General features: G+C 39.8%; 2 protein-coding genes and 1 long non-coding RNA gene across 3 annotated transcripts; 2 read left to right on the top strand and 1 right to left on the bottom strand.

The window, feature by feature from the left end:
- The first annotated feature begins 8,157 nt into the window (after window positions 1-8,157).
- LOC26534589 lies at window positions 8,158-8,550 on the top strand. Its single transcript, XR_005561570.2, has 2 exons — window positions 8,158-8,423; window positions 8,515-8,550. It is a non-coding gene; the product is annotated as an uncharacterized LOC26534589 (long non-coding RNA).
- A 1,203-nt stretch (window positions 8,551-9,753) lies between these two features.
- Window positions 9,754-10,280, top strand: LOC6525424 (basic proline-rich protein). The gene is made up of 2 exons (XM_002101223.3): window positions 9,754-9,863; window positions 9,927-10,280. The coding sequence occupies exons 1-2, from the start codon at window positions 9,801-9,803 to the stop codon at window positions 10,059-10,061; spliced, it is 198 nt and encodes a 65-aa protein (XP_002101259.1). The 5' UTR covers window positions 9,754-9,800; the 3' UTR covers window positions 10,062-10,280.
- Window positions 10,228-10,964, bottom strand: LOC26536013. Its single transcript, XM_015190803.3, has 3 exons — window positions 10,703-10,964; window positions 10,501-10,636; window positions 10,228-10,428 (listed from the first exon to the last, which is right to left on the bottom strand). The coding sequence occupies exons 1-3, from the start codon at window positions 10,919-10,921 to the stop codon at window positions 10,304-10,306; spliced, it is 480 nt and encodes a 159-aa protein (XP_015046289.1). The 5' UTR covers window positions 10,922-10,964; the 3' UTR covers window positions 10,228-10,303.
- Between the last annotated feature and the right edge of the window lie 2,139 nt (window positions 10,965-13,103).

The raw sequence follows: 13,103 nt of genomic DNA, 5'->3' as shown, positions 1-13,103 counted from the left end.
TTCTCCCCCCACAAAATCCTCCAACTATCGCGAATAATACATAGTTGCTGTCTAGGCTTTTTTGGTACTTGGCTCTTAGCGATGGCATTGCTTAATTAACGTGAACATGATTGCATCTAGTTTCTTTTCAATTGGCGTGGGATTGTCTGGTCTGGAATTTCGATTCGGTCTTTAGCCTGCGGCCTCTCGAGAAGTTTCGCATTTGCGTTGAGTTGCCAGGACTCGATTGCATCGGTGTTTTTTGGCTACAAGTAACCTTTTTTTCTGTGGAAAAAAGTTATTCTTAATTATTTTTGTATAGCAAATTTATAGCTATTTATTGCGCAATTTAGTTTCGCCTGCCGATAATTTCCACATAAGGCTGACTATTGGTATATCTAGTACGATGCATCAATGCATCCACCTGTCCCCCAATTCGGCGATGCAAGATGCATTTCCTTCTACTGCACTAACCTCTGCGTAACCCCACAGGGTCTTCGATCCATATTAGGGTTTTGAACAGGACAGGAAGTAAAACGGCGCGTTGACAGTGGACAACATAAATTAACCAAAGTTGTATTTAAATCAAATGCGATTGTCATCTACAAGCGATGATTACCTATTCCCCCCTGCCTATCCAACCCCTTTCGCTTTCCCCACTATTAGTTTCCTACTAGTTTCCTACCAAGATGACCCATTTTTGGGCTTTTCGCCAAGCTGTAGCTTCACTCTCAAGCTTTGTTTTTCTTTTGTTTATAAGCCATTCGGCTCGGCTTTTCATTATGCCTATCGCAAATGTGCGATGCGGCATTTTTGGACTGCTGTCCTAGGACCTCTGATGCACAGCCAGAAATATTACTATCAAATGTGGCAATTGAAACTACAAACAAGCAAACATTCAAAAAACATAAAAATAAGCTTGCTTTTAAACTGCTGCCTTCTTTTGCTGGTTTATTAATATTAATAGAAATTGTATAGATTTTCTGCTTAATATATAGTTTAATGCATAATATATAGTTTAATGCATAATATATAGTTTAATGCCTTGATAGCATTTATTTGCATTGTTTTGTATTTATTTTCTATTTGTAGTTTGCTAGGAGATGGCAGCTGTTTCTTCATTTTCTTAGTGCATTTTCAGTGGATAGTATAAGCAACAGCAACATCTATCAGCGGCCACAAACGTAATTTGCCATTTATGACAAATTGATAATCGCTTACAACTTTTGTTTGGGGCACGCACCAAGTGCTGTTCCTCCTCTGGTTCCACTTGCTCCTCTTGCTCCTCTTGCTCCTCTTGCTCCACTATCTGGCTTTATCCTTTATTTTATCCCCCAGCTGCCGTCCTTGTCTCTTGGATCTGCAGCCAATTTGCATACAATGGCCAAGCCACGAGTCTTTGGTCTGGTTGTCAGGCTTATACGCACTTTTGGCCACATCGATAAGCGCCACTTGTCGTGGGTTAAAGTTCGCGGGGGATAAGAGGCTAAAACCGGAATGTGTTGGTAAAAAACAAACAAACAAACAATTGATTGCAATAAGCCTTCTCTTTCGTCACTCACTTAATGTTATTCTTAAGTTGAAGCAAAGATTACTTATAGCTTCAGAATAATTTAGATGCTTTAAATTCATACTTTTAAAATAAATACTCTTAATAATAATTGAGACGCTTTAAATTCATACTTTTAAAATAAATACTCTTAATAATAATAATAGAGATGCTTTAAATTCATACTTTTAAAATAAATACTCTTAATAATAATAATTGAGATGCTTTAAATTCATACTTTTAAAATAAATACTCTTAATAATAATTGAGATGCTTTAAATTCATACTTTTAAAATAAATACTCTTAATAATAATAATTGAGACGCTTTAAATTCATACTTTTAAAATAAATACTCTTAATAATAATTGAGATGCTTTAAATTCATACTTTTAAAATAAATACTCTTAATAATAATAATTGAGACGCTTTAAATTCATACTTTTAAAATAAATACTCTTAATAATAATTGAGATGCTTTAAATTCTTACTTTTAAAATAAATACTCTTAAAATGTAATTCACATAATCTAAAGCATAAACTTGCATTGTTTTCTTTTTTACTAATACACTCAATTTGTTGCTCACTTTGTGTTTGTATTATTCTCAAACACTCACGCTCGTTTGCTTTTCTCTCTGCCGATTTCCCCTTTTTTTCTTTGAGTGCAAATCGCACTAGCAGTTGTGAGCATTTTCGAATTTCCCCTTGTTCGAAAACGGGTTTCACTCAGCAACGAGTGAAGCGGAGAAAGCGAGAGAGAGAGAGAATTGAGAAAGGGGAAATCTCCGAGTGAGAATTAGTGAGTTCACTCACTCAGTGTTGTCATATGTCGGTGGTTGACTCGCAATAACAGACAACAATTGCAAAGGAAAGGCCCAGACCAACTATTGAATAAATCATAATTATGCCACTGCCTGAATGGAAATAGCAGCTAAAATAAAGGATTTTTTAAATAATTATATTACCTAGAATTATAAATTACTATAAAACATTTTAGCTATAATATTTATACAATTTAAAAACGTTTTTTGTGTGCTAATAACCCCTTAAGATCACTCGTAACAGCTCCATTCACGTTCGCCCAAAATTGCCCGACTCCGAGTTCATTAGAAACCCGTCAGCGGGAGATTGGCACACATATGGACACTGGACACTGGCCACTGGACAATGGCCAAATTGCACTCCTTTTGTGTTTGGCAATGGATGGACTAGGGATTCAAGTGCGGGCAAGGGAAGGGGACAAAGGGGCAAAGTGGTCGAAAAGGACGCGGGCACCAAATGATGGCGACATCGTTTGTCAAAACAAACTTTTTGACATGGCCGCGCATCGCAGCGAAAGTGCGTGGCCTTCCGCCCACCGCCCATCGTTTTCACCCACTCTCACCCACTTTCACCCACTTTCAGCCACTTGTGTGTGCGTGTGGCAAACCACAGCAATAGCCACTCGATTGTCCTCGACTGACCGGGGCGATGTTTATCATTATTATCGCCACTCGCGGACCAAACACACAGGCTCATCATCACTTGACTCCTTAACTCTTGTATGGCAATGCGTATCCTTATGGTTTATTTTGAGCACATGTTAATCCAGTTTATCAGATATGCCTCGATCCTCAAGAAAACTCCTTTCATTGCACAGTTTTCCCACTAAAAGGATGAAAAGCAGTTTAACTTTAGCATAGATTCTTTAACTAAGATTCTCTCATTTCGCAGTTGAAAAACGCAACAAATCTGTTTAATAAGTATTAAATAATTATTAAAAGTAAAAGTAAAAAAAGGATATGAGATGTTTTAGATGCTGAATACAAGCATATATGATTTTTAAGCAAACTTAAATCAGAATTTTTAGAAATAAGTGTGAGTGGTTCGCTGTCCACTTGTGCAAATTATTGTGAAATACACAAGAGGCGCTGAGGAGGGAGAAATATAAGAGAAGCCATAGCATACTTTACCAAAAAATGAAGTCATCGAGCAGGAGATGTTTTTGCCACAACGGGTGAGGCGAGGAGCAGAAGAGGATGTGGGTCCTGAATGTCCTGAAAGTGTGTATGTGTGTGTGTGTGTGTGTGTGTGAGTGTATGCTGCATGGAACCCTTAATTAAATAAATTCAATATGCGCAACGGGCAGTCAAAAGCCACCCAAAAAAGAGTCCCTGCTCGGGCGCCATTCCATACCATACCACCCCATCCCACCCGCAAAATGCTCCATCCAACGAGCAAACTGAAAACCCAAATATCGTCCGGGGCCAACTACAAAATTATATGGCGAAAATGTTCGTTGGAAATCGTCATGGATTTTAATATTTAAAAGCGTTTTCAAAAATTGTCCCCTTTCGTGACGAAACGGGGCCAGAGAATGAGTTGCCAATGGAATGGGTTGGCTCTGATGGGTGGCACTGATGGGTGGCTCTGATGGGTGGATGGGCGAGAAAAGGGTTGGATGTGTGCGAGTATAGGTGGCAACCGGTCTGGACATTTGCTGACCAACAGGGTCCCAGTTCAGAGGGCAAACGCATCGACTTCCTCTGACTCCCCTTACCATTCCATCGTGCTAATATCCCCGTACTGCTTGGCTGTGTGTCCCAAAAGTCGACCCAGACCTAAAAAAAGGGAAAACCCCAACCCAACGTTCGACAGGCAGCGGCAACATTTTGATAAGCGCCGCATGGACAGTCGCCTGGGCCTTGGGCATCCCCAAACCACCGAACCAAGCCACCCGAGCACCATCCACTGACCAACCAACCAACCAACCAACCAACCAGGCAAGGAAATAAAAAAGTAACTGCCTTGCCCAGGACACTCACTCACACTCACTTGTTCGTCGCCAAAAAGGATATTATTTAATGAGCTACACTTAAAGCATTGGACATGCAGGGCTTCAGAACTTATCAGGGGGCGGGGGCGGGGAACTTAAAAGGACGCTGGCCAAATCGAGTTGACCTGTTCGAGAATCAACGTGCACTGAAAACAAATATTAATTTAATCAATAATTTATATAAGTACTGCAAATATCCTGCACTCCAATGCCACTTGCAGTGCAAGTTAAACGAAAGTTTATACTAGTAACAAAGTGAGAATGTTAAACACCTTGGTACTTCTTTTTGATTAGAATATGTGCTTCGGGTTTTTTGCAGTGCAACTTTTTGGTCGAATATTTGGCAGTTTGGTGCATAGTTTCCGAGACTCAGCCGCTTGGCTTGCATATGAAATTGGAGGCTTTGGTCCTGTTTTGAGTCCGACTCCATGCGATTGTCCTGCCAGTGAGCTTTGGGGTCAGGCGTGTGCGTGATTAAAAATTCAATACCGAAACGAATGTGGAATTGAACGGTAAATTAAATGAGCCAAAAGAGAGGAGGGGGGGGGGGGGGGGGGGGGAGGGGATAAGGGCAGAGAGAGCCCAATAAAGGAATGAATTCTAGGAAAAAAAAAGGTAAAAACTATGATTAAATCGGAATTACGCAATATATTTCAGCACAAAGTGGCTTACTAACTTAATTTTTAACATTTGATATAATTATAATAATATTTACAGAGTTTATGAATTTTGAACACATTTAATATACTACATAATTACAGATTTTTTTTGAATTTTGAACACATTTGATATACTACATAATTATAGAATTTTGAGCACATTTGATGTACTATATAATTACAGTAGTACTAAACTAAAGAATTTTGGAATACTTTTTAATAAAATATTTTCTTTGCATATTAGTTAAGCCCAAGGAGTTTGCACCTATTCCGAGTCTTAGAAGGGGCAGTACTAAAAGAATCCCGTGACTAGAGTTCTCGAGTATCTTGAGCTGGCTAAAAGCCCCATCTCCAGTTCCAGCTTCAGTTCCACCAAAAGGAGCTGTGAAACGTGGCCCAGAAGGGCTGAGACAGGTTCTTATCGTAATGCCCACCTTGGCTGCGGCATCGTTCTGCTCCGGCGAGGAATGTTTACATAAATTCATAAAATTATTGCTATAATCAACATTATGCATTTGGAAACAAACAAAAAACCAGAAACCGCAAAAGAGTTTTTCCACCCATGGGGGGTGGAAAGTATACTGTGTACGTTGTTCTGAGTCTGGATGTATGTGTATATGTATATGTATATGTATATGTATATGCAGCCTCGTAATTATGCTCGCTTGATTTGGCAGCAACATTTTCTTTTTAATTATTTATATTTGGGGATTTTTAGGCAGCAGGCAGCAGCAAGCAGGCAGTAGTAGGCAGTCAGGGAAAGCGATTCAAAGGCCTTCCAAGTTTTCCCCGTCTCGCCTCGTATGAGTGTGTTAGGGATGGTATTTGCATACATCTAACTGCCTGACTGACTGAATGACTAACTGAATGACTGACTGAATGACTGACTGACTGAATGACTGACTGACTGACTGACTGACAATATCTTTTTATGCTTTGGCAGCCAGCAACCCCTCTGGAACACCCCCCTGCACCATCCAATGGCTCGCTTTTTTGGGCATGTGTTTTATTAGGCATGTTAATTAAAAGACATGAAATGAAAATAATTAAAAATATGTATATAAACACACTCACACACACACACACACACACGCATTCATTCTCATCTGCATATGTGTGCTTTATATAGATGCATAAACGCTTTTATAGAGATTATATAGTATCTATGGGCACACAAGATATGGCTGTCGAACAGGTTTCACTACTCTTCGGCCCAGAATTGAAAATGAACCATTGAAAATGTGGCTTTCTGAATTCAAGAAGGGGTATATAGGGCTGTGTAGATACAATAATGACTTACACAAGATAAATAAAAAATTATTTAACATTTTACAATACCATTAAATAGTATCATTATCACTAAAATTCAGTTCTGAGAAACTTTATAACGTAAGTATTTTAAATTATGAAGATGGACACTTTTATAAAACCGGTTTTTATGTTTAATTTTTCAGGGTATCCGTTCAGAGTTATACCTACCCCATAACTTGATACATATGTGGCCATGTGTAAATTACCTTGAAGAAAATAATGAGGAAACATGGACCCCTAAATAAATTAACAAGTGGAAAAAAAAGTGTTTGATTTGCCAAAGGGTTACGGAGAAAGGATTACAGAGAAAGGAAAGAGATCATCCTTGGAGGCCCATCAATTTTCTAGCGCACTTTTCCAGCAGAACGCCTTATTAACTCATTGCTGTGGTGTCAATTTACACGACAACAGCACAAAACGAACGCAAAACAAAGGCTAAAATATGGCTACATTACTTTCCTCCAACCAACCAACCTGCGAACCAACCAATCCCCAACCACTTTGCGCTCCTTTGTCTCAAATTTCGAGGCTGTGCAAAAAAAGGCCCCCCAATCCAGCAATTCCCAATTGCCGGCGTCTTAAGTGTGGCTAATAACGCCTACAACTAAAAACAGAAAACAGCTGCAGGGTCAAAAGGGAGGTGGGTGGCTTCCAAAAAGTGCCCAGAAGTGGGTGTAGATGTGGGTGTGTGGGTGTGGGTGCCATGGTTGAGCGACACTTTTAAGAAATTGCAAAGTTTTCGTAACAAAGGCAACTTGAACAATACTTTGATGCGATTTTGCGGATATTAGGTGTTAATTTTTCAAAGAGCCAACGACATTGTACGCCATCAGAAGCTCACACCCCAATGCTGTTTCTAGAACCCCCATCCCCCATTCCCCGTCTCTCATCCCCCATTCCCCATCTCTCAGCACCATTCCCATTCCCATTTTATTAGCCCCCACTTATTTTTCGGTGGCCTGGCTGCCATTGCCATGGCACTCTGCCTTTTGTAATTTTAACTGCTTTTGGTTAACACTTTTACGCATTGCCAACTGTGGTGGCACCACCACCTCCTCACCCACCTCCTCACCCACCCACCTCCATTTCCACATCGATATCACATGGCAGCAGTAGCAGTAGCAGTAGCATCTTAACCCCTTTTGTCTTCCTGCCGCCAGCAAGTCATCGATGGGAAAACTTTGGGGCAACTTTTTCTCAGCTCGCTTTTTTGTGTGTGTATTTTAATTGCCCCCAATGGGGGGATTGAATTGTGAATGGTGGAGGGGGAGGGGGAGGGGGAGGGGGAGGTGCTCAAAACAAGCGCTGAGTTACTGCTTCTGGTTTGGAGGGGGTTGGGGGGCATGGCATTTATTGAGCATTTTAGCCTTTCATCGATGCTTTCAGCTGAAATTATTTTGCTCATTTTAATTATTATAACCGCCAAGTACAGCCAACAACAGCAGCAACAACAATGGCACAACAATGCCATTCTGAGTGGGTGGTGCTGCAAAGTGGGTGGTTTGGCTGCTTTGGCTGGCTGTTTTGGGGACTCCCCAACTTCCCACCCCCATTTGCAAGTGCCGCAAGAACACAAATTTTAACGGTTATGCCACGGCCAAAAAGGGTCGACTAAACGAGAGGAGTCTTTTGGCCCCATTCTTGGGGCTATTGTTGTTGGTGTTGCTGATTTGGGATGCGATCGTTCAGTGGGCGGCGCCACTTTGTGGCAATGTCCCCGAAGACGTCTTACTTCCTACCAGTGATGGAGTAGCGAAATGGTCACTGAAATGTGCTGAGCATTTTACGAATTAACCTTGAAAACATTATCACCCATGGAAAGGCATTTGGAAAGTGACAGTCACTCATGGAGGGGCATTTGGAAAGTGACAGTGTAGATTAGGCTTTAGTGCCTTACCAGTCAAACACTTTTTTTGATAAATCCTGTTCTTGAAGCTGCTCTCTTTTGATATAAGCTATATTTGGATATCAAGGACCGAAAGCGATGTGCATTTGCTTCTATGTAGTTATCGCACTGATTATCCTGCTCGTCATTGTGGTTGCATCCATGAACTTAACCCGCAGATGAGCCGACGAACACGGGGAAATGGAGTTCAAGTTCGACTAATTCAGGTAGTGGGAAAAAGATAAACAATGTTGCCGCCACATACGCTTACCACTTGGCTCACTAGTTTATACTCCTGTAACTCTTTTTCGGTATTAGATGGCCAGCAAGTTTTTGGTGTTTTATTACTGTAAACATTTGCATACAAGACTCCGCTCAACGCTGCCCGCACCACGTTGGTTACTATAATTAACTGAATATTTATTACTGCGGTAGATAAAATGTTATGCGGCTATTATTTTAGTTTTACGGCCAAGCAAGAAGCCAACAAGCCAACAAGCCAACAGGCAAACTCGGCTAACTGAGCTTAAGCCTCAGACGGAACATGAACATGGCAGGCCACCAAAGTGGCGGCTCGTACATGAATATGCAATCCGAGCCAAAATGCAGTCGGCTATCCCCCCCCTACACCCAATCCCCAATCACCTCTTGGTACCTGAACCGCACCACCTACTTGGCCACCTTCAAAAGCCAAAAGCCACCGCCACGTCCACGGATAAATCCAGCCAAGATACACCTAAACCATTGAACCTAAACCATTGGCGTCGCCAATTAAGTCCACGAAAGGATCGGATGAAGGACTTCCAGATGATGATGTTGTCGGGGCGAAGGACATGCAAATACGTATTAAATAAAGAAGTCACTTTCTTCCTTGTTTCCTCCTTGCTGCCTTAAAACTTGATCCGCGATTTACTTGTTTTAAACCAGCCAAACAAACATTCTTAGCTTCGTCAAAAGCAACAACTAATAATGCAATAAACAATAAAAAGCTAAAATATGGACAAGTGGGCAACACGCAGTGTGGTGTAAAATTTCAACGCGCGGCAGGTGAAACAATCGCTAATTGTTTTAGGAGGCAATAAGGTGTGAAATTCCAGACTTTTTGACTTTGGCTTTGACTTTTCGCTCGCGGCACAAAACTTTTTAGGCAGCCAAACGAAAATTACGCATACGCCGCATTGTCTTACACTGAATTAAGCAGAAGAAGTAGCAGAAGAAGTAGCAGAAGAAGTAGAAGTAGAAGTAGAAGTAAGAAGCTAAGTGAAAATAACTCATACGCCACGTAGTAATCAGATGATGAAGAGCACTGTAACGAGTAACGTTACAAATGTACAAAAAAAAAGTGTTCTATAATGGGTTAATACAGGTTGTGCGATTGTTTTGTCGCCGCAACTTTAATTGGTGTCTGTCGCAGATGAAATATCACAATTTCGCTCAATTTCACACCATGGCTAAAAACTCAATTCGTATTAATTGCGAATTGCGAGTGAATAGCCGCGTTTCGTAATGACAATTTGACACGCTCGGTCGATTTAATTGTGGTGCTATAAAAGCAGCGCCCGAAACTCAAATGGTCAACAGTTAACATCTGGACATTTGGCAAGATGCATCTGAATCTGAATTATTTCATTGGTCTGCTACTAGTGCTGCTTTGCAGCTCCTTTGCGGTAAGTGGGAATTTTTCAAATATTTTTTATGCGATGCATTCTCTAACTGCTGTCCATAACTAGGTGGCCTATCCCCAGGGCCCTGGATGTGGCCCCCCACCAAGTGGCACCCCTCCCCCGGGCCCACGACCATCTGGTCCTCCACCTGGAGGTCGCTGCGGACCACCACCATCGACCACGGCTGCGTCCACTGGTTAAATGTGTCCACCTCTGCGGCTTACGACTCCCAATTCCCAGCAATAAGGCCTACTGAAACGTCACCTAGAAAATCCCTTTAAGTATCTTTTTTTTTTGTCAATCAAATTAGATGAAAAAGTATATGTATGTGTGCATAATAGCTGAATCCGAAATTACTTTCAATGGGTGGTTCTGATAGCGCATATATTTAGCTTCAAATAAAATCTATTTCAGTGAAAATAATTGTTAATTTTTCAAGTGAGCTAAACTGCTGATACAACCGATTCTTTTTTGCGCGCAATGATCACTGTGGGCAAATCGGTCATAAGCTCCTCCTTGCATTTGTAATAAAAGGCGTACGCCACAAGCCAGAAATAAATACCTAAAACTGTGTAGAAATGTAGAGTAATTAAATAAAAAATATATATAATATAATATAGAGTACCCAGCAGCAACTTACGCAGTCCGCAGATGGACAAGCTGATGTCAATGAGATCTGCATCCCAAATCAAAACTTCAGCAACCAGAAAGCCAGGATACAGTGCAATGTGTAAACAGCTCGTGATGAGAAAAATTAACACGAGTACGGATACTTTCTGTTTAATTCGCAGAGAATTGAATACTTAATAATAAAAAATAAAACTCAATGACCAAATGCTCACCACAAATGAGGCCACGAATAGCATTAGAGCGCCAATGAAATGCACCATATCCAAAACTCGATATACCACTAACAGCACACTTTCAAAGGAATCGCAGCAAGATGTGGCATTTCTCAAAGGAACTGCAATCAGTTCGAAGAAAAATAATACTAGGGCACTGATCATACAACCCACTCTTAGGGAAATGAGACAACAGCATTTTCTCAGGCGGCATCTCATGGTTTTTGTTTAATTTGGTTGACTTTAAAAATTGCTGACGCGTTGCGCACAGACATATTCTATTTATTGAGTATCTTAAAAAACATATTTTAGATCTCAAAGATTTCTATTATAATGCAAATATTTTCGATGTTTCAATTTGTGCTCCTCTGCGTCGCAATTTACCCACTGGAAATTTTTGTGTATTCCCCAGTCAATATGCAACTGGCTGATGAGGAATTTCCATGACTTTCCACAATACATCCGCCCATTTTTCGAGCCACGCCTGCTCATCTATTTTGCATATTTTCCGAACTTTAGCTAGTGGCTTGTACAATGAGTAAAAGTCAAATTTCGCAGACTTTCGAGACTGTAAAATATTACAGCACCACCCCCCACAAAGTGCCAGCCAGTCGATATTAAAAAAGATAAAGTTTTATTAGTTGTGCGGTGAGAATGGGCGTGGTGGGGGGCGGCGAGATATAATAAAAGTAATAAAAGAAAATATGCAACACACAGTCATACAAACACAAATGAAGATGCAGATGAAGTTGAAGTTGAAATGTAAATTTCGTCCGAATGGAAAGTTGCGTTCCGTTTCAATGATTGCAAACGGAAGCGGAAAATGCCCAGAGCCGCAAGGAAAATGCCACCCGCCAATGGCCTTTGGGGAATGAATGGCGGCGAATGGCGAATGGCGAATGGCAAGTAAATACGATAAATAAATGTTTAAATAAATAAGTAAATAAATATGTGGACAGTCGGAGGACCAGCAACAGGAATTGGGTCCGAAAAAGAATCGCAGGGGGGCCAAAAAGTCCAAATGTAATAATTAAATTGCATTTTGCGTCTGCGGCCAAACAAAATGGCGGCCAACGTTCGAATATGCAGTTGTAAAAGTGTCTAAACCAGCCAAATACCGTGTACAAAAATATGCAAAAATTATATATTTTATGCGATATATGTTTAACTTAAAATATGTTAGTCTTATATGAGGGATTTCATTGAATTGCATTTGCAAAACGAGTTTGTTACCAAAGCTAATGGTATATATTTCATTATTTTAATAATATAATAAATTAATATATATTAATATAATATTTAACAATCCTTATTTGCATAGTAATAATATTTATCTGCCGTTCATATAAACACAAACACACACGCGCGTACATTAATATCCTTTTTTTTAATTTGATTTTATTGTCTGATTTTTTTTGTCTGATTTTTTTTGTCTGATTTTTTTTGTCTGATTTTCCATGTGTCCTTATTTCTTTCTCCAGATTGCATTCCTCGTAATTTACAATATTATAGCCCCGAGTAAAGCTGATTGTGTGCATCAATTGCTGGCTGTGTGTGTGTATGGGAAAAGGCTTAAATTTATTTATCATTCAATTAAATATTTAAAATGCCAAAAAATGCTTTCACCGCCGGCCAACTTATTTAAATTTCCACGCCCACAATATGCCGCACACCTTTAATATTTCAATTTCAATCATAAATAAATGAGAAAATTTGCGTTGGCTGGCGAACGCAGATATTCGCGGGAGGTGCGAAAAAGGGGGGTGTTTGGAAAATTGAGGGAAAATTGTGGGCGGTTTGTTTATTTTTGCCGCGTATGCGTAATGTGTGCATATGTGGGAATCGCATTCGCTGTAAATTTTATTGTTATATGTATATATTTATGCCCATATGTACATATACATATAAGTGTGTATGTGTGTTTTTTTTAAATGTGTATTTTCGCTGCATCGCTGCAATGTTTGTAAAATTAATTGACATTTTATTTGTTAATTAATTGTTATGGCAGTATGTTGCTGTTTGTGCTATTGTTGTTGTTATTGTTTGGTTGGCCAGGCCAAGAGTTCACCGTTTTTGGCCCGGCAGAGAATGGCCAAATGACCAAATGGCCAAATGGCTTTTCATTATTGTTATTACAAATGCCGCGGTCATTATTATTTGCTCGTTAAGTTCCGTTCCCCCTTTTTGTTCAAATGCAATGCATTTGTAATTTAGTTTTGTAGTTTTAATTGCAAAAATTGTTAATTTTCTGATAATTTATTTATGCATTTATTTATGTTTAGCTGCGCAATACATTTGAACAAACTGGCAAAATGAGTTTTGCGTACTTCGTTAACTTGAAGGTATATGTAAAATATTTACCAAAGAATTATTAGCTGTTTAGTTTTAAGCTATAGAACTT

The sequence above is a fragment of the Drosophila yakuba genome, chromosome X (assembly GCF_016746365.2).
Source record: "Drosophila yakuba strain Tai18E2 chromosome X, Prin_Dyak_Tai18E2_2.1, whole genome shotgun sequence".
NCBI lineage: Eukaryota > Metazoa > Arthropoda > Insecta > Diptera > Drosophilidae > Drosophila > Drosophila yakuba.
The sequence above is the reverse complement of the archived record's forward strand: the minus strand, read 5'-3'. Positions and strand labels throughout refer to the sequence as shown.